We start from the raw sequence: 20,057 nt of genomic DNA on the forward strand, positions 1-20,057 counted from the left end.
TGAGGCCCGTTGCGGACTCCCCGCCGTCTTAGATCCTTCTCCCAGGAGCTGCTTTCCAGCTGCTTTAGTGTTTTCCACCATTTTGCTTCTCGTCCCAGGCCTCTCTTCAGTTCGTGGTTTACTCACAGCAGGAATACCATGGCTGAAGTTTTTAATCGCAGAATGGATCTGTTTTTAATTAGTTGAGTTGGCTTTACGTAAACTTCAGCTTAATTTGAAGATTTTACTACCTTGACTCAGCTATGATCTTCTTTGCCAAAAGTCTTACCTTCCCAAGCCTATAAACAGCTCAGGCCCTGGTCTTGTCCTACCATGAATCCAGCAGCGGTTTCCCAGTGACTCAGCCTCGTCTCCGTCTTCTAGACGACTGTTCCTGACAGCCGGGCCCAGGCTCGGGGAGCCGGCGGGCTCCTGGGTCCGCGCCATGCCGGGGACCACCTCGGCTGCCCAGAGTCCTCTGCTTTGATCTGCAGCCACATCTGTTTTCCATTTCTGTGGCTGGCAGTCATCTGACCTGATTGCACAAGGTCATAATTTACCAGAAACAAATGGTTTGCCTCTCTGGTTGTGAGTCACATGTGGAGAAAGTAACTGCTTATTTAGCTTTCTGGTGTTTCAGTCATGGTGTGCAGAAAGGAAAACATCCTCTCCATACCCCGTCCTGTTAGCCGGTGCAGGCATTTCACCCAGGCTCAGAGGCTTCTGTGGGACCTTGCGGCTGTTGAAGAAACTCACTCCGAGCCAACATTGATGAGGCTAGGGTAGCTGGCTGGCGAAGTCTGGCCCCCACGTTATCACCGCTCAGATCTTAGAGGATCAGGCCAGAGGACACTGGGACCAAACCTGGTTTATACCAGGGAGTTAATCTTTAACGCCCAGTGATGTCCCCTATCCAAAAAATGAAAGCAAATTAATATCAGAAGTTTTCTTGTTGAATTAGAATTAATATAGCCCTGACTGGGTGGCTCAGCTGGTTGTAGCATTGTTCTGTACATGAAAAGGTTACAGGTTTGATCCCCAGTCAGGGCACATACCTAGGTTGCATGCTCAATCCCCAGTTGGGACATGTATGAGAGGCAACCAGTCGATGTTTCTCTGTCACTTGGATATTTCTCTTCTTCTCCTTCTCCTTCTCCTCTTCCTCTCCCCCTCCTCCACCTGTTCCTCCTCCTCCTCCTTCCCCCCCCTCCTCCTCTCTAAAAATCAATGAACACGTCCTTGAGTAAGGATTTGAAATCCTTATACATTTGGTATGGGTTGTTTTTTAAGTTAAGCAAATACGAAGCTGAAAAATTGCCTCTGTGTGATCAGTGTCCCCAGTTCCAAGGTAGTCAGGGAGAAAGCTTGACAAATCAGCAGTCTGCCATGAGAGCTGAGCCCTTCTCCTCCTGACAGAGTAACTTAGAGATCAACACAGAAATTGGCCTTCTGCAGGCTTCACCGTAGGTGAAGCATCAGAATCACCCCTGCACTTGCTCTTGCACATGGTCATTCTGTACATGTCAGACACTCCGAGATGCTGATGGGAGGACTAGGGAGGCAGGGATGTGCACATGTGGTGCCAGAGTCACTCCCAGGGACCTTGATCCTTGTGAGCTGTGAAGTTGACTGTTGCTTTGAAGTTTTTATTTTGACTTTATTCGCAGTCCAGGTTGCTTTTGCTTGTAAATATTTTTGCCTTACCCTATTTTCTTATTCTTTCTTAGGCAGTAATTGGCCCCATAAACCAATTTCAGCAAATATCAGTATTTTTAGTCTACATACTTTTAAAAAACATATTGTTTGTTTTATTAATACAGTTTGGCTTGGCACCTGAGAGGCTGAGCAGGGAATCACGACCTCTGGTGTTTGTCCCTGGGTCAGTCACTGCCCAATTGTGGGACTGTGGCCTGGTTGCCCTAATCTCTGGGCCTGGACAGTGGCTAGTCCAGAAAGCCCCGAGTGTCGGCTTTACTCCTGGGTCTTCACAAGGAACAGAAGGGCCCGGGCCTGGTGTTTTCCATTTGCAGGTGCCACATCTTTGTGTGGGTGACCCTGCCTCCCTGTTGTGTCAAGAGTCCCCAAGACCGCCCCAGGTTCGGTGATTATACTAGGAATACTAGGGGGACGTAGTGGTGCTCACAGCTACAATTTTTTACAACAACGGGACAGAAAACAAATCAGTGCAGGGAAAGGTGCATGGGGCCAAGTCTGGAGGAAAGCAGACACAGGCTCCCAGAGGTCCTGTCCCGGTGGGGTCCTAGGGATGCGTGTAATTCAGTGAGCAGCAGGGAGGTGTGCCAGCCTGTGGGAGATGTGGCCGACCAGGGCAGCTCATGAGAAACTCAGGGCCCTCTGTGACCGGCAGGGGCTGATCACAGGCAGCCTCTGCTTGGCACATACCACGTTCCAGACTCCCTGAAAGGGAGCAGGTGTTCGTCACAGGCATTGTTCGGACAAACAGTTACGGCCTAGAGGGCCATTGTGGCCAGTGTTCAGAATGGTGGGAACTCTTTCAAAATCCAGGTTCCCAGAGGCCTGCCTTGCGAACAGGCCTTTCTGAAGATAGCAGTCCCCGGCCTGCTGTGTCAGCTCTTCTGTAGGCCCGCCCACAATTGGTTGGCAGAGCTCAGTGCTCTAAACCAAAAGCAAGCCCCAGCAGACGGGGGACGTGAGGAGGCTCTGCCTACCCCTGTTGGACCACTGGCAGTGAACCAACCCCAAAATGCCTACGAAATCTGGAAATACTGTTCCACAGCCTGCTTTCTTCATTCAACATTACATCACAGAGGGCATTCCACGTCAATCCAGTTGTCATATTTGATAATTCAGTTACGCTTTCCCCCAGAGCACACATTTACTGTGATTAATTTTACCACCGATCATCGATACACATTTGCTGTTTACCTTTTACAGACTTAGAATGAAGGAGAGTATTTAAGAATTCATATTCCGTAGATCTTTCCTACACATTTAATAAGTGGAGGCTCTCTTGTTCCTGTTCTAGCCTGTGACCCGAACAACAAGCGCCTTCGTCAGATCAAGGACCAGATCCTAACGGACTCCAGGTACAATCCCAAGATCCTCTTTCAGTTGCTGCTGGACACTGCACAATTTGAGTTCATACTCAAAGAGGTAAAAATAATGAATAATTGCCAAATGCATTTTTTTTTATGTTTAAAATTTTTTTTGAAAGACTGGGGTTTAGTAGCAGTATCTCTGATTCCAGCTAAGGATTCTGAGTATCTGAGATAATTCTTATGAAGAGGGGACAGAATTAAACGTTGAGCGCGCATTTAGTGCCAGCTGTCATTGGAGAGGCTGTGCTGGGGATGCGCAGGGCTGTGGGGTTGCAGCCTGTGAGGGATATGGATGCGACCCAGGGAATCACTAGTCGAGATGTCAGTGAAGTCCGAGACACGTGCTCTAAAGGCAAGGAGCAGAGTCCTCTGGACACCTAAAATAAAACACCCAGCTTGTCCTCGCTTTGACGACTCCCCAGAGAAGAGAAGCTTCTGAAAAGACCTGAGGAAGGGACCTGTCAGAGTTAGCAAACATGAAGATAGGGAGTGTGATGGAGAACATTCCAAAGAGAAGACAGAGTTTGTCTCAGCCCTCCTGGGTGAGGGACAGCGTGGCCAGCTTGAGGACCCGGGAGACCAGTTGGCTGCAGGGACAGAACGCAAGGGAGAGGTGGTGTGAAGCGAGTTGAAGCGAGGTGGCAGGAGCCCACCTATGCCAGGCCTTGCAGGATGTAAGTCTTTATGTAAAAGCTGCGATAACGTATTGGAAAGGGCCTGGGTAGGGTGGAGGATTTGCCTTTGAACAAGGTCTTCTCCTAAGGGCTTTAAGGAGGTCTGAGTTGACTAACAGATATTCTGGGATTAGTCTTTTCCCTCAGGAAGCTTCTGTGGGCACAATAGAAATGGCAGACACCTGGGAGTGCCCAGGTTCTATGAACAGCAGCCTTGGGGGTGTGGATCAGCTGAGCCCAGGAACTCACCCAGGACGTTAATGCCCGTTCAGAACCAGTACTGAACCTTGCCTCAGTCAGGTTAGGAGTACAGTGGAGGTCCCTTCAGCTTTGAGGTAGGCGAGGACACTGTGTTCTCCTATTAAGCAGCTCAGAAAACGTAGGTTTTGATTATTAACCTAACGTTAACGTATGTGCTGAGTGTTTTCAGTGGCTTGTCTCCGCATAACTTTATAAAATCAGAGGAATGCCACAGTGGTACAGGGATTTATTTCCCTGGGCTCTTAAGAGATAAAAGTGCATGAGTGCTGATTGTCCTCTTAAGAAATTCTTTGTTTTTTTCATAATGAATACTGGAAAAACAAGCAATGGGGTAGGGAGACTCCATCTGCAGATGAAGGGATCGAGGCGGGGTGGAATTTTGTGGGGCCGGGGCAGAGGAACCTTCAGTGATCAGGCAGGATGAGTAGTGTGTGAGATATGCAGAAGGGTGAGGGGAGTGAGGTTTATTCATAGAGCCCGCCCTATCTTCATGGGTGCCTAGGGCCCATCAGTGCCATGTGACCGGTAGCAGCAGCAGCAAAACTGTCACCCGAGGCCTTCACTGCGCTCCAAATGGCCTTGAGTCCTTCAAAAGCTGATTCGCAGATTGAACCCACAGGTTTTACAAATTGTAAAATCGGATTTGGGACAGAAGATGGTCCTTAAATTAGGAGGCACACCTTTGTATAAAAATCAGAAGAAACGCTCTGGCTGGTGTGGCTCAGTGGATTGAGCACTGGCCTGCAAACCAAAGGGTCATCGGTTCAATTCCCAGTCAGGGCACATGCCTGAGTTTCGGACCGGGTTCCCCAGTGGGGGTGCATGAGAGGCAACCACACATTGATGTTTCTCTCCCTCTTTTTCTCTCTCCCTTCCCCTTTCTAAAAATAAATAAAATCTTTTTTAAAAAATCAGAAGAAACACAATTTCAATTAGTGTATTTATAGGAGAATCTACAAAAAGAGTTGGGGTGGGAAGTAGGAGAGATGAAAATATAGGTTAAAGAGCCACACTGAAATGTCAGAAATTCATATTCCTCATTATTTTGCTCTATTTGTACTAGACATCACAGAAATTGCTACCTCAAAAGGACCTTAGAGCGGTAGTCAGCAAATGTAATTCCACACTGAAATGCTGAATCCTGGACCTGCCTTCTGAACCAGAATCTTCACGGGGGGGGGGGGGGGGGGGGTGTGGGGGGTGGTTAGGAATCTGACGACGTGCGGGTCCTCCAGGGGGTGCCCATGCCCCTTCCATCTGAGAACCGCTACCTTAGGGAGGGTCTAGCCTTGCCCCTCCGTCTGCATAGAGAAAAAAGGCTTAAGAGACGGCGTCAGGGCAATGTTAACACTAGGCCTTACGTGTTTCTAATACACTGGGTGCCACCGAGGCGTTCTTAGTAAGCTGCCTAATCTGGGTTTTCCTCGTGCGTGAATAAATGTGTTCTGTCCCTTCGCCAGATGTTCAAGCAGATGCTCTCAGAAAAGCAAGCCAAGTGGGAGCACTACAAGAAGGAGGGCTCGGAGCGGATGACGGAGCTCGCCGATGTCTTTTCGGGGGTGAAGCCCCTGACCAGAGTGGAGAAGAACGGTAATTGCAGGAGAGGAAACGCTGGTGTGCTTGAGGTAGACGCACAGGTTGTTAGAAATGGACAGAGTCAGAAGCCCTCACGTCGTCATTCATTCTGTGCCAAGACATTGCTGGTGGAGATCTCTTGAGCAATTTCCATACCTTCTCTGGACTTCGGGTTTCTCATGTTTGCAGGAGGAGATTAAGCCAAATCAGGGTTCTCTTACTCTCTGGTTCGTAGGTAGTCTTTATAGTCATGACCCACAGCCCCACTACACCATAGTGTGCAAAATGAGTGTGTCAGCTTTTGTGCACTTGGGGGCCAGAGGAAGGACCTGTAACTACCATGATCTTCTCAGAAGGCTACTTTGCCCAAGAACATTAATAACCACTAACAGATGACATGGAATAAATAATATTCTTGTCTTCTAACCTCGCTTGGTTCTTTTTCACTGTTGCATCTGCCATCTAGTGGTGTAAAAGGAGAACTGTAGGCTGTTTTGAAACTAGCTTAAGTTTAATTTTAATCCTGCTTTTTTAAAGAAAATTTATCAATAGGAAAATTATGGTATTCCTTCAGATTTTTATATAATAGGAACCTTTGAAATTATCCTAAAAGACCACTCTGAATTTTAAAGTGATAAATCATACTTTCTTAAATGTTTAATGTTTGTTTTAACTATCAAATCCATTTCCATAGTTGTACAGTAAAATTGCTTAATAGTATAGCTTTTTATTTTTAAGTAACTTTACCATTTTTAATCAATAGGAGCTTGTAATTATTGTATTTGGCTTTTGTTGATTTACTTGATGCGGGATGGTGGTCTAAAATATTTTTCCAAATTACATTATTATTCCTATAGAAAAAGGTCAGCCAGTTTTTAATGATGTGACTCAAATTGGCAACCTGTCTTGCAGGGGACCATAGTGTGACTAAAAAACAAAGAACCACCTGTAACAATAACCGGCTTAGTGTGTAGAATCAGGCACATTAACCTCTGTTCTAGTCCCTTCTAGGTCCTTATAAATACCAGCATTGTCTCATAAGTCATTCAGAACAACATCTTACACTTTTTCTGGCTGCATAGCATATTTTGGTTTAGGAAGTATTTTCTCAAATATTTCTCATGTGATCCTTACAATCCTCTGAGATAAACATCTTTATCCTTATTTTACATGTAAGGAAACCAAGGCTTAAGATGTAATCACTTGCTACGGTAACAAAGGTCTAAAGCTTGGGTCTAACTCTTTGCCTCAGACTCCACACCTTGTCCTCTTTCTGCTACTCCATGGCTGTCCTCAGTCCCACACGCACAAAAAATACTAAACTTACAACTAGTATGGGAGTCATAGTAACTTACATCATGAGCCCTTACGTGCTTTTATTAAAGTGAAACCATCCCACTGATAAAGAGACCTGTGGGGGGTCACCTTGGTGAGGTGAAAAGAGCAAAGCCTTTAAATGGGGACAGACAGGTGTGACAGTCCTGGCTGCACCACTTAGTGACAGTGGAGCCCTGCTTCGCGTTCTTAATATCCCCGGGCCTCAGCTTCCTTATGCGAGAAATGAGCCTTGACTCCCAGCTCCACGGATAGTTGTGCAGATTAAATAAGATGAAGTTTGGGGCTTTGCCACTGAGGTACTGGGAGCATGCTGAACCCTTTCCTTTCTCTGCCCTGTGAAACACCTGCTGGTTTGTGAATGCACATAGGGGCCCCCTGCTCCATTCAGATGTCCCTGCAACTCACCACTCAAACCTCACACTGCTGACAAGTTGGTTTCCTCTTTCCCCCAAGACACGCCATTGCTAGTTTTGCCATGAAGCCTCTGTTTGTATGTGTCCCTCCATCTAGGGACAAACCATCCCTTCTCCTCTGTCTGCCTTTCCAGACCTGTACCAGTACTTACTTCTCCAGGAAGCTCCCCGTTGACCCTGTGTCCTTCGCGACTCCTCCCCATCGCCACTGCCTCCTTTGCGCACATCCGTTTACAGCTGTACTTGGGCGTTTAAACCTTTTCTGCCAGATTTGTAGACTAAGCTACGGAGGGAGTTTAATCTTTTCCACTAGGTCACATGCCCCAGGCATTTCTGTGGTGGTGGTTTGGATAAGTCCTGAGAGCAGTGGTAGGCACGCAGTAAAGACTCTGACTGAGAACTAGATTTGTAAACAATAATTTCATTAAATTGAAGACACAGCTACAAGAATTCTGGGATATCAGTAGTCTTTCCTTGTTTCTGTATTAATAGAAAATCTTCAAGCTTGGTTCAGAGAGATCTCCAAACAAATACTATCTTTAAATTACGATGATTCTACTGCTGCAGGCAGAAAAACTGTGCAACTAATCCAAGCTTTGGAGGAGGTAAGGAAGGTCTTCTTAAATAACAGTGCTTGGATCACGAATCATACCTGTTGACCCACCCAGCCATCTGCTCCTCTAAATCTATCTAAAAATATGTTTTGTCAGTAAAAGCAACACGAGTTAATATGCTCACTGTAATAGTCTATACAGTGCCCTGAGAGTGGGAAAGTAATTCAATGACCAGAACAAAGGGAATGGCAGCAAAAATTGTATTTCAACCGTGGCAATAAAAAGTCTTGGGAAAATTATTATGAATACAGCATAGAAACATTGAGCAAATTGTGGTGATGAGGTAAAAGTGAAAAGGAAATTGCATTGTATACACCGTTTTTAGGTTTATAAAATGTATATGCCTTGGAGAAAGCTAGAAGTCATACAGCAGAGTGAAAATAGTTATAGGATAATTATATGCTTACAAATGGTATATTTCTTTTTTGAAAAAAAAGTTTATTGTTTTTTATCTACTCAAAAATGATTGTGCCAAAAAGAATTATTGTACCTTCCCACTCTTAAAATTTTAAGTGTATGTTTGTTTAACTAGGTTTAAAATGGAAAATAAAAACATTAGAACAATAACCATGAACTGTTATTTTTAAAACATCAGCCCATACTCATCTGTAATTTTGTCCAGTTGGTATAATTATATATTTTAAAGATACAATACTTTCTTCATTTGGTAGACGTTCTTATAGGCCTGTTCTTAATTTTGTGAGGTTTTTTAGGGTGGTCACTCTTAATGGCCACAAAGTAGAACAGAGCATTGTCGGTGTTCCAGATTCCCGCACCGTTACAGAACACTGGCTGGCTTGTACTGTTTCTAGTTCGGGTGCTTTTTGGATTTTCAAGTCTATGGTGTAACTTTAAACAGCTTTGTAAATCTCAGATGGCTTTTTATCTTTTGCATTATTTTGGCATGTAGCCCCAGCCCTTCCTTGAATTACATACATTAAAATTTCAGGACACAGTGGCACCACTGTTTTGTTTTAAAGAGGACATCAGAAGAACTTCATCACGGACACGTGCCAGCACCTGGGTTGTGATGGCGCTTGTTCTGGTTTTATCAATCCCGCAAGTCTTCAGAATTAGGAGGATTTGCCAGTACGAGTTCACTGATGCTGAAGTGGAGTATTCTCTTACTACGTCAGATGTTTACAGGATGAGAATTACTACTCAGTTTCCAATCCTACAGATCTGTGCGTGGTTTCATGACTTGGTTTGCACATTTCTGACATTGCAATTTGAAACAAAAATTTTGCCAAGAAATTCTTAGTAAGTAATGGGCTTTATTTGGAGTATTTTCAAAGAAAAACGAACACCATACAGGCCACTGAGGATTTTAAAGTTAAATGTGTTTATCTGTGTAACACAGGTCCAAGAATTCCACCAGCTGGAATCAAATCTGCAAGTGTGTCAGTTTCTTGCTGACACTCGCAAGTTTCTCCACCAAATGATCCGAACCATCAACATTAAAGAGGAGGTCCTGATCACCATGCAGATCGTGGGGGACCTGTCTTTCGCTTGGCAGTTGATTGACAGGTAATGCGGACAGCCTGACACTTGCCCTTGATGGAAGCACCGTGAATGTCTTCTTACCACCTGCCTGTCTTTGCAGTTTCACATCCATCATGCAGGAGAGCATTAGGGTTAACCCATCCATGGTGACTAAGCTCAGAGCCACATTCCTCAAGGTAAGCAAAGAGCAGGGAGAGCACGCTCTCGGCCACTGGGGAAGAGTTGGCCCTCAGTACTGCCTCATTCACCGATTCGGCCCAAGATTCCATCCTGTGAGAAAGTTGGATAATTGAAGTGTTTTTGTAGACTGAAAATTGTTAGCTGTTTTTCTTTGAGAGCATAGTTCACTTTAACTCCAAGTGAATTAATAAGTTAGGTCATCTTCCACAAAATTATTTTTAAATGAAGAAGTAGATTTTTTAAAGCTTTACCAGTGTCTAAAAATGTGAATCCTGTGGGTCCCATATTCCCTGGATGTGAGTTAAATCCTCCTACTCATTCATTTTTAAAATTCTGCATGGCCCTTGCGCTCAAGTAATTTCAGGTCGCGATAAATGGACAAATAGTTTACTCAGTGCCTCTGAATGGAGTAAATGAATTCATACGAATTCTGAGGTGCACTTTCATATTTTAACATCTCTGTCATTGGGGATGGGTCTTGTCATCAATGACACACCGCAGTTAGTTGTCAGTCAGCGTGTTTTTTCTTTCTGAGAGGGACGTAATAAGTAGCAGCGCATCTCGCACACTGTGACGTCTTTGACTGGACTCAGTACAATAAATGGTCTGTCAGTCGGAACGTCTGCTTTCCACAGAGGATGCGCTGTCTTGTGTAGCACAGTGGCTTTCAAACCCAGTGTACCGGAGACTCCCCGGGGGCTGGGCACAGCACAGACCGCTGGGCCCCGCCCCCAGAGTGTCTGATTCAGTAAGTCCAGGGCGGGGGCTGGAGAACTGGCTGCTCTAGCAAGTTCCAGGTGGTATCAGTGCTGCTGGTCCAGAGACCACAATTTGAGAACCACTGCTATAGCAAAAGTCTTTCATTTTTTTAAAATTACATCAATGTCAGAACTATTAATGACATTGACGAAGTTCAGTGGTTGTTGCTCTCTCTCGGGTAAAGCCCAAGAGTTTTGTTACATGTTACTATTTCTGGAAAGAGACATTTCTAGGACTTTTGGGAACAGAAACAGGTGTATCTTTTTCCTTCCAGCTTGCCTCTGCCCTTGACCTGCCCCTTCTTCGTATTAATCAAGCAAACAGCCCCGACCTTCTCAGCGTGTCTCAGTACTATTCTGGCGAGCTGGTGTCCTATGTGAGAAAGGTAAGAAGTGCAGCAGAGTGGTATTTATATTCTTGGCGAGATAACTGCTATTTTACACACAAAAGGTAGCGTGGGGCCCTATAAAAAGTACAGCCGTGTTTCTGTCCCTTGTTGTTATTTTTACTCCAGAAATTGGCAGAACCTGAAAATAAATGCATTCTTACTGGTACGGTGGGTGTGCAGATGTGTCTTCACATTCAAAGAACTTGTACTACTGTTTTTTAAATGCAGGCGGTTTTAACCCCTGTCTCACAGGGATAGAAACTGAGGTACAGATGATAGTGGCTTCTTCAAAGTCACAGACGTAGTTGGTAAAAGGAGCCAGGTCTAGATGCACCATCCTAGTCTGAACTTAAAGTTTTCGAGGGGATTTTGGTCCCTGTTTCAAGAACTTAATGGTGCCACATGGAGCCGCAGCACCAGCCTGGACTCAAAGTTTACCTGAGTCACCGACTGAGTGCACCCCGGCCGTGCTACTTAACATCTCGGAACTGGTGCCGCACAGGGAATGTAGGCGATAACGTGGGGATAACAGTGCTGGGTGGGTCCTGGACTTATCAGGGGGGTCACTGTGTAAGGTGTATAAAGGTCTCATCACTGCTGTACACCTGAAGCTAATCTACTGTTGAATGTCAACCGTAATTGAAAAATAAAAATTAATTAATTAAAGGTAGCCATCTGCCTATGAGTAAGTAAATAAACTAAATTAGAGTTTGTAATGTGGGAAAGATACCTCTTTCTGCAGCATTTCTATGACAGTTGGCTTTCTGTCCTGTAAGCAAATCAGGTTTGAAGGACCTCGGCCCTCTGCCTGAGAGCAGTTATTGGAAGAGCCCTCTCAGCCCCAAGGCATCCCTTCCTGTGGACAGCTGGCTTCCTGCACACTGGGGCCCTTCCTCCTGTGAGCCTAGCATTTGTCAGCTAAGAAAAAGAAAAGAGGTGTTTGCCCTGGCCAATGTGGCTCAGCTGGTTGGAGCATTGTCCTATAAACTGAAGGCTTGAGGGTTCAATCCCCAGTCAGGACACATGCCTAGGCTGTGGGTTCGGTCCCCATTGGGGCGTGTATGAGGCAACCAATTGATGTTGCTCTCAAATCGATGTCTGTCTGTCTCTCTCTCTTTCCTCCCGTCCCCCACCTTCCTCTCTCTCTGTCTCTCAGGAATCAAGTAGTGCATCCTCGGGTGAGGATTAAAAAATAAAATAAAAGAACTGTTTGTTTTTTGTCTTTTCCCTTTCATGAAAGGTTTTGCAGATTATTCCAGAAAGCATGTTTACTTCTCTTCTGAAGATCATAAAGCTTCAGACCCACGATATCATCGAAGTGCCGACCCGCCTGGACAAGGACAAGCTGAGGGACTATGCTCAGCTCGGCCCACGATATGAGGTGGCTCGTCCCTCTGACTCATGCCTTTCCATAGTTCACACCTAAACCATCACGGGCCTGTGTCCCCTGCCAAACCCCAGGGCCACCAGACCAACTCTGATTGTTTTTCCTGCTGTCAGCAGCAACTCCGTTTACTGTTTCAGTGCAGTCATACCTTCTTTGTCACAGTGTCGTGGTGTCATTTAGGGCCTTGCTGGCCTGAGCATTCTGAGGACATGGCAGCCCGCTGATCCCTTTCCTCGTGAGTCGTCCTGGTGACTCAGGCCTTATTCTCCTTGAGCGAGGCTGCCAAGACTTTTCACATTCAGATTCCTGCTTTAGACATCACACGAGTGCTCAGAATAATTCACGGCCCAGTAACCACTTCCTGCAGCCAGACCTTTAAGTCCACTCAGTAGCTCAGCAGCCTCAGAGGTCGTTATTCCCAGCACCTCTGCTTTTCTTTCTCCCTGCACTTCAAGATGTGAAAAGTGAAATCGAGGGGAAATTGCAGTGTGATGTCCAGTGTCCTCACGTTTCCTCCCCTGTCAATTTCACACCCTCTGACAAAGCTTCAGAATGATGTCGTGAATTTAGGTGTTCACCCTTGGGGTTTCCACACTTGTTCCAACTCAGAAGTATAGCGTCTGTCTACCTTACCAGTGTCTCCTGGTGTTGCTTGCAAAAAGACGAAGATGGTAGTAAGGGGAGATTACCCTCTTAGAGTCCTGGTGAGCCTTCCCTGCTTGGAGGGACCGTCCACGACATTGAGTCCCGCCCTCCTTTTGTGCCTGAGCAGCTGGGGCCCACCGGAGGGGAAGTGATTGGTCAAAGCCGAAAGGACTATTTAGTGTCTTCTGACTCAGTTTCCAAAAATGTCTGTCAGTGGCAGCACAAGGCCTCGCTTCTGGCCAGGACACCTGCACCCCGGGTTCCCAAAGCCACCTGCTCCTTCCTGTTGTCTTTGCCACTCGGGGACCATTAGCCAGTTACTTGAGCTTTCCCTGCAAACGGTGGGTCTTTTTATCTTTTTAGTTGCTTCACCAACTGCTCTTTCTTTGTTAAAGGTTGCCAAGCTGACCCACGCCATTTCCATCTTCACGGAAGGCATCCTGATGATGAAAACGACTTTGGTCGGCATCATCAAGGTAACGGCTCTGAGGCTGGCCTGGGTGGCCTCATCGTGAGACTCTTGGTTTGAGTGATTGTGCTTTTATCACCATGGGAAGAGGGAATGACATCACCATCCTGTATCCCTGCTTTCGTATTCAGCTTTTGAGCTTAATGTTACTCATGTATTGATGGAGGAAGAGAGAGCATTAATATCCTTATTTTTCTTAATCCCTGAGACTTATTTAAATCTTAGAAAAATCCATTTTATTGAATATTTTTATTAAAGAAAAATGGCTTAACACCCTTAGACAAAATAGCTGGCTAGTTCTCGCTCCCTTCCTGTCGCCCTTGTTTCTTTTTAGTATTTTTATATTGCGCCCCAGGTGCAGGGAGCTGAGATAATCGTCCCTTACTGTCATTGTCAGGTCACCGCCACCACCGATGCATGTAAGCTCCTCTCTGCCCTTATTCTTTTCTTTCTCATGCCCTGGACACCCACGCCCACCCCCCACAGCACGCACTCTGTGTTTGTCCCTGAGCATGCAGCTACCTTGTCGTTAGCATGCGGTGGTATTTTGTGTGTGTGTGTGTGTGTGTGTGTGTGTGCTGCCTCTCACCCTTCCCTTAGCTTTTCTCACTAGGTGTGGCTTTTGAAATAAGCTCGTGTTGCTTCTTATTGCTGCAGAGAATTTCACCTTTTACTTAACCATTGCCCTAGGGACAGACTACCTGTGTTGCCTAATATCTCACCTCTGCTTCCCTTTATCATAAACAGTATCAAGGCGAGCATTTCCAAACATGCCTCCATGGCAGGCCTGGATGACAGTTTTTGAAATCTGTGTACCCAGAATGGGTCCCTGGGTCACAGGGCATACTGATACTTAATTTGTCTCGGTACTGCCAGAGTGCCTTCTGAAATGACTATTCCCTGGGTGTCCCCAGTACTCGTTATTTCCAGCTTTCTAATTTTGGCTCTCCCAGGATGTACGAAGTGGTAGTAGCTCACTGCTGTTCAGTTTATCATCCTGTAATTAGTGACGTGCCCATTCGAGTGGTTCGTTGTGCTTTTATTTACTTTTCCGTTTATCTGATATCAGTAGAATGTGAACATTTTTGATTTTTTTAAAACTATATAGCTATCGAATTGCTAGGTTAACATTTATGTTAATAAAATCCAAGAAAATATAGGAGATGGCTCTAAATAGACATAGAACTTTAGTGTGTATTTTCTGGAAGTGCATTAAAAGAAATACCGTTTACCCCTGGAATATTAATAGAATCCACTCAACATGCCTTAGTTCTGATGCCAGTTTAATTCAGTTGATACACAGCAATTATACATGCAGGTTACCGCTTCTGATTACTCCATAAAGTAGTGATAAGTCCTTGGACCAGATTAAGCATCTTCCATGCAAAGTGACCCTCATGAGAAGGATGTACTAAAACCTAACAATTAGCAAGAATCATCTAAAAAAAGACTAAGAAAACTGTAAGTCTTTTGCCACACGCTTTCAGATAAAACGAGCAGAGGGGATACACTGACCCCATTCCGCCCAGGAGGCGTCTCTGCCAGTCCAGCAGCTCTGGATGATCAGCCCTGACTGATCCTGAACGTCCCGATATTAGGGCTCTATTCCAAACTCTTCCAAAAAGTGTAAGTTCGCTTGAGTTAGTACGACGTAACGCAAGGGAGATGTACACAAGGATACGTGTTCGTTGTTAGCGCGGCCAAAACACTAGTGGTGACGTGTGCTATCAGTAAGGGACTGGCTGCATGCGCTGTGGTACGCTCACGCTGCGGGTGGCTCTGCTCCGTGGCCATTCTGAGAGAATCTGCCACCGGAAGGTTCCCAGTGATTGACGTGCAAAACGCAAACTGCACAACAGTGTGTGTGTAGATTACCCCGTGTAGATTTCTGAAATTAAGTGTGTATTTAAAGGGCAAATATGTATGCATGTAAATGACCAGAGAAAGTTCTGGAGCGTCCGTATGAAAAGGTAAACTGTCGCTACATTTAGGAGAGGGGGAGATGTGAGGAAGGAGGTGATGAAGGGGACTGACTCTCTTTGCTGTAAGCACCCCATCCACTAGCAGAAGCCTAGGGAGAAGGGGAAGGTTCGCTGCAGACCTTTAGATCCGTCTTCTTCATTAAGTCTGTGCTTACAAGGAATGCGTTTTTGGAAAACTTCATGTTGCTTATTTGGTTATATTCTCATTGACTATTTACTTATAGCTCACCTTTTTATAATAAAGTAGAACATAGATACTAAAAACTACAGAAACAATTACGTAGCTTAATGGGTTATTTTAAGGTAAATAGTATTCATTTTCACCAACACTCAAAGTCAAGAGACACAGTTTAGCCAGGTCCCAGCCTGGCCCCTCCTCCTCATGTGTCCTGACCAAATTTCAGTCTCTCTGTTCATAGTTTATTATCCCGAAGTAAATTTCTCTACACTATACTTTACACTTGCCCATTTAAAAAAAAAAAAAAAAGGCATGTCTTTTCATTCTGTTTTAGTCTCCAGGTTTCTTTAATTCTTTTTTTTTTCTTACGGTTTATCTGTTCAGAACTCAAGGCCTCTGACCTGTAGTTTCTCCACAGTCTGGATTTTGCTGAGCACATAGCCATGATGTGTTCAGTGTTTTCTGGCTTTTGCAATTCCTGCAACTTTCATTGCAGTTATCTTCCTTGGAAGTTTAGATGTGATCAAACCCAGGTGGAACCCATCAGTTACCTTTATGACTTTTTGAAATAACGGTTCTTTACAAACTTAAAAAAGAGACAAGTGTCAGAGAATTCAAAGGAGCGCCTTAAAACTATTTGATGTTTTATGGATCTGATAGGAGATTCTCTTTGAGGGAATAACAAAAGCTTCCTCATTGCAGAAAAAAGAATCAGCAAAATAAGCTTAGATAACAGATTTGCCTTCATATGTCATCTCCCTAATTACAAACGCCATTCCAAGCGTGCTGAAAGAGAGTTGTTAAATCTCGCAGAGCGTCCAACCCGAAACTTGAGTTTGCCCGTGTGGCTGTAGGCCCCCTCAGGTGACATCCGAGGGAAGGCACACCGAATTCAAATGCGGGCCCCTCGTCCCACCCACCCCCGCCTGGTGATAAGAAAAGGAACTTTTTACTTTTATCGAAGTGATTAAAATGGGAGGCAAGTTAACACTTTCCATACCTACCACCTTTGAAACGTCATGTTGTAAAATTGTCATCGTGAGTTTTACTGAGATAAACAAGGTCCTGAAGAGGTGATGGGTTTAGTAATCTGTCCTGTCTGCCCGAGATCACAGAGACAGGAAAGGAAAACAGTCCCAGTCCTTTGGGGGAGAGGCAGAAAAGCACTGTACTCGGATTCTGGAAACTGTCTTTCCTCTGGACTCCTTCAGGACCGAGCTTCTCCTCACTGCCGGTTATCGCCTTTCACTTTGCCCTCAGGTGGATCCCAAGCAGTTGCTGGAGGACGGAATAAGGAAGGAGCTCGTGAAACGCGTTGCTTTTGCTCTTCATAGGGGATTGATCTTCAACCCGCGAGCCAAGGTACCAAGTGACCAAAAGGAGGCTGTCCTTTCTCCTTCTGTCAGTTCAGTCTGAAGAATGGACCAGAGCACCGTTTTTAACTATTATGAACAAGACATTTCCTCCTAACATATATCTAATAGGTGATTTTTCAGTACAATCAACAGATGTGCTTTTTGTCCTATATTAAATCTATTTTAAAGTCAGTTCTTTTTTCCTTCACCTCTTGAGCCCCAGATTTAAGAATTGAACTGATATTTGTAAATCAGTTAACTTCTTGTAGTTAAAAGAACTTGTTAACCCCAAAGCCGATAGGAACTGTAAAGGCTGTAAGTTTTCACTTTGTTTAATGTGTTCAGAAATATGGTAATTTTTCTCAGGAGAAAAAAGAAATAGGCCTAAAATTCATATAAGGGTTTTTTTCACCTCAGTAAATTCAATTTAAAATAGTTTGTGTTTTAAGATAGAGATATTCATCAAATGACATGAGAGAAATCAGCATTCATTTTTTATATCCTTTTGTATGGGGTTTCCTCTCCAAACAAATGCAGTTTATTCTTTGCTGGATGCCGGATGTCAGCTCCCACTCATCCTAAATGGGTAGGAAATGAGTATTTCCAAAGCTGACTAGCACTGTGGTCTCTTAGTCAGCATATCACTTAAAGTCCAATACAGATATTAGTGGTTGACAGTCGCCTGCAATGTAATAGAATTTGTGTTTCCCCTTTTGAACAGACAAGTGAATTGATGCCCAAGCTGAAAGAGCTGGGAGCTACCATGGATGGATTTCACCGTTCTTTTGAATACATACAAGACTACGTCAACATTTATGCCCTGAAGATTTGGCAGGAAGAAGTATCTCGCATTATAAATTATAATGTCGAGCAGGAGTGTAATAACTTTTTAAGAACAAAGGTATCTAAATACATTTTAAAATTCTTGACTATATTTGTTATTTCTGACTTTTAAAATACATACCCTAGACCTCAGAAATGCCAACAAGAAAGTTTATTTAAACAGTTACTAAAAATCAGTAAGCACTAGAAAGTCATGAATACCTTCGGGGTACCTTCAGGAGCTGTGAGGATTTCAGAAAAGTTTACAAGACACCTGGCCTCTGGGAGTTCACCCTCCTAAGGAGAAAGCAGCCATGATTAAATGGCTACAGAATGAATTCATTTGTTGTCATTGTTATAATTCAAGTGACCGAGAGTTCAGAAGCCAGCTGTGTTTGATCGGCGTGTATACGTGAGAGCGAAATTGCTGAACCATATGGTAATTCTATGTGTAACTTACCGATGAACAGCCAAGCTGCTTCCCACAGTGCCTGCACCGTTTTTATTTCCACCAGCGATGTCTAAGGGTTCCACTTCCTAATTTCTCATGTCCTTATCACCTTGTTTATTTTATCAACACTTGTTATTTTCCTTTTTTTTTTTAAAGTACACCTGCTGTAACAGGTGTGAAGTGGTACTTCATTATGGTGTTGATTTGCGCTTTCCTAACGACTGATGATGTTGGGCATCTTCTCCTGTGTTTATTGGCCATTTCTGATCTTCCTCAGAGATGTCTGCTCATGACCTTTGCCTGTTTTTTAATTGGGTTGTTTAAGCACCAAATTCTTAAGTATCACAGCTGAGAAGTGAGATTTTAGTCAGTAGTTAACAAGGGGCTACTCTGTAAGCTTTTCCTTAGGGAATTGATGATTCAAGTATTGAAAGATTAAGTATTTTCCAACCTTATTACATCGATACCTGTTAACTTATGAGCCCAAAGCCAAAAGTTCCTGTGTCTCTTCTCACCTATCCTCGTTCACCTTACTTTCTCACAAACGTTTCTTTTTTAATCAATGTGATATGTGGCATTTTGGAATGACTGTTAATATACTTTTAAAATTTTCCTCTTTGAAACCAAGGAGCATTCATTGTCACTCCTTATACAACCTTACTCTCGTGAACCTGTGTGGGAAAGCATTACTAGGTCACCTTGTCAAAGATGTGCTAAATATGTGTCCTTTTCTTCTAGATTCAAGACTGGCAGAGTATGCACCAGTCCACTCACATCCCCATACCCAAGTTTGCCCCTGTGGACGAGTCTGTGACATTTATTGGCCGACTCTGCAGAGAAATCTTGCGGATCACGGACCCAAAGTAGGTGCATCTGACTTCCACTGGGCCTTGAACACCATGGACAACCAAGGTCTAAACAGGTGCTGCGTATACTCAGGTCACACCTTGTTCCTGCCACAACAGGTTCCCTTCTAATGGGTTTACTCACATGCACTTTTCTGAGACTGCATATCTTCCTCAGTGTGACTGAGGCGACCCCAGGCCAAAGCACTATCGATTGAAACAGCCCTAAGTCTGTGCTTCTCGTGCTCTCCAGTTAACATTCTACTCACTTGGACCCGGGGACATCCCAACATGTCAAACTTTTTTAAAATTACAAATTGCTCACCTGTACCTAGTAACCTTGGCACACACCCCGTTCCAGTCACTGGGTCTCGCACTTGTCAGTTCACATCCTGACCATTCGAGATTATCTCCTTGTTTCTTAGCCCAACACCCAAGCATGGTGGATAGTAAGAACTGTCATTTTACTGAGCACTTACCTTGTGCTGTCTTCCCAGAGCATAATCACATTGTCTCGTTCACTCATTACAAGACTCTTATGAGGTAGGCATCGTTATTTCCATTTTAAAGATGAAATAACTGAGGAAAAAGCTAAATCACTTGCACAAGATCACAGAATTGATAAAATGGTGGACCCAGAATACACACCAGGCCCCTAACTCTGGAGCCCAGCTCTTAAGTCCTGTGGCGTTCAAGGGCAGACTACAGAACTTTGCACGCAGTGGGACACAGTATATATACAAAATCTCATAAAATCAAAACTGCCCTCTATAATGTGTAAACTTCTTTCAAAAATCCCAGCAGAAATGAGTTTCGTCTAAAAGAATAATTGATCCAAAATGTTTTGTAGCTCCTTCTTTCTTGGTTCCCATGAGTTGATCACTGAATCCTTCTAGAACACTCCCCACGCAGTGCCCTGCTAACACATGCAGAAAGGATGAAGCATGGTTGGGGCTTTTGTGTCCTATATTGAGCTCATCATCCGTGTTGGGAGCCTCAGAGTGCCAGCGCTGGGCAGCGGAAGGAGGACACTTGGCAGCTTGGAAGTGGAAGTCATATGTAGTTCTGGAAATCATCTTGTTCTGATTTCTAGCTCTTGAGGCTCTTTTAACTCCCTCCCAAATCCCATTTCAGTAAAATGCCAGGTCATGGAATTGGA

The 20,057-nt window shown here is 44.4% G+C and overlaps 1 protein-coding gene across 2 annotated transcripts in view; it reads left to right on the plus strand.

Moving 5' to 3' along the window:
• WASHC5 (WASH complex subunit 5) overlaps positions 1–20,057 on the plus strand; it is a 54,758-nt gene that overhangs the window by 16,433 nt on the left and 18,268 nt on the right. For both annotated transcript variants that reach the window (XM_024572053.3, XM_053929448.2), the window contains exons 10-20: positions 2,987–3,114; positions 5,455–5,584; positions 7,813–7,925; positions 9,295–9,461; positions 9,538–9,613; positions 10,651–10,761; positions 12,005–12,145; positions 13,192–13,272; positions 16,686–16,787; positions 17,502–17,681; positions 18,792–18,916. In XM_024572053.3, coding sequence (XP_024427821.2) covers positions 2,987–3,114; positions 5,455–5,584; positions 7,813–7,925; positions 9,295–9,461; positions 9,538–9,613; positions 10,651–10,761; positions 12,005–12,145; positions 13,192–13,272; positions 16,686–16,787; positions 17,502–17,681; positions 18,792–18,916 — 1,354 coding nt within the window. The remainder of the gene's footprint in view (positions 1–2,986; positions 3,115–5,454; positions 5,585–7,812; positions 7,926–9,294; positions 9,462–9,537; positions 9,614–10,650; positions 10,762–12,004; positions 12,146–13,191; positions 13,273–16,685; positions 16,788–17,501; positions 17,682–18,791; positions 18,917–20,057) is intronic.

Source organism: Desmodus rotundus, chromosome 8, assembly GCF_022682495.2.
Source record: "Desmodus rotundus isolate HL8 chromosome 8, HLdesRot8A.1, whole genome shotgun sequence".
Taxonomy (NCBI): domain Eukaryota; kingdom Metazoa; phylum Chordata; class Mammalia; order Chiroptera; family Phyllostomidae; genus Desmodus; species Desmodus rotundus.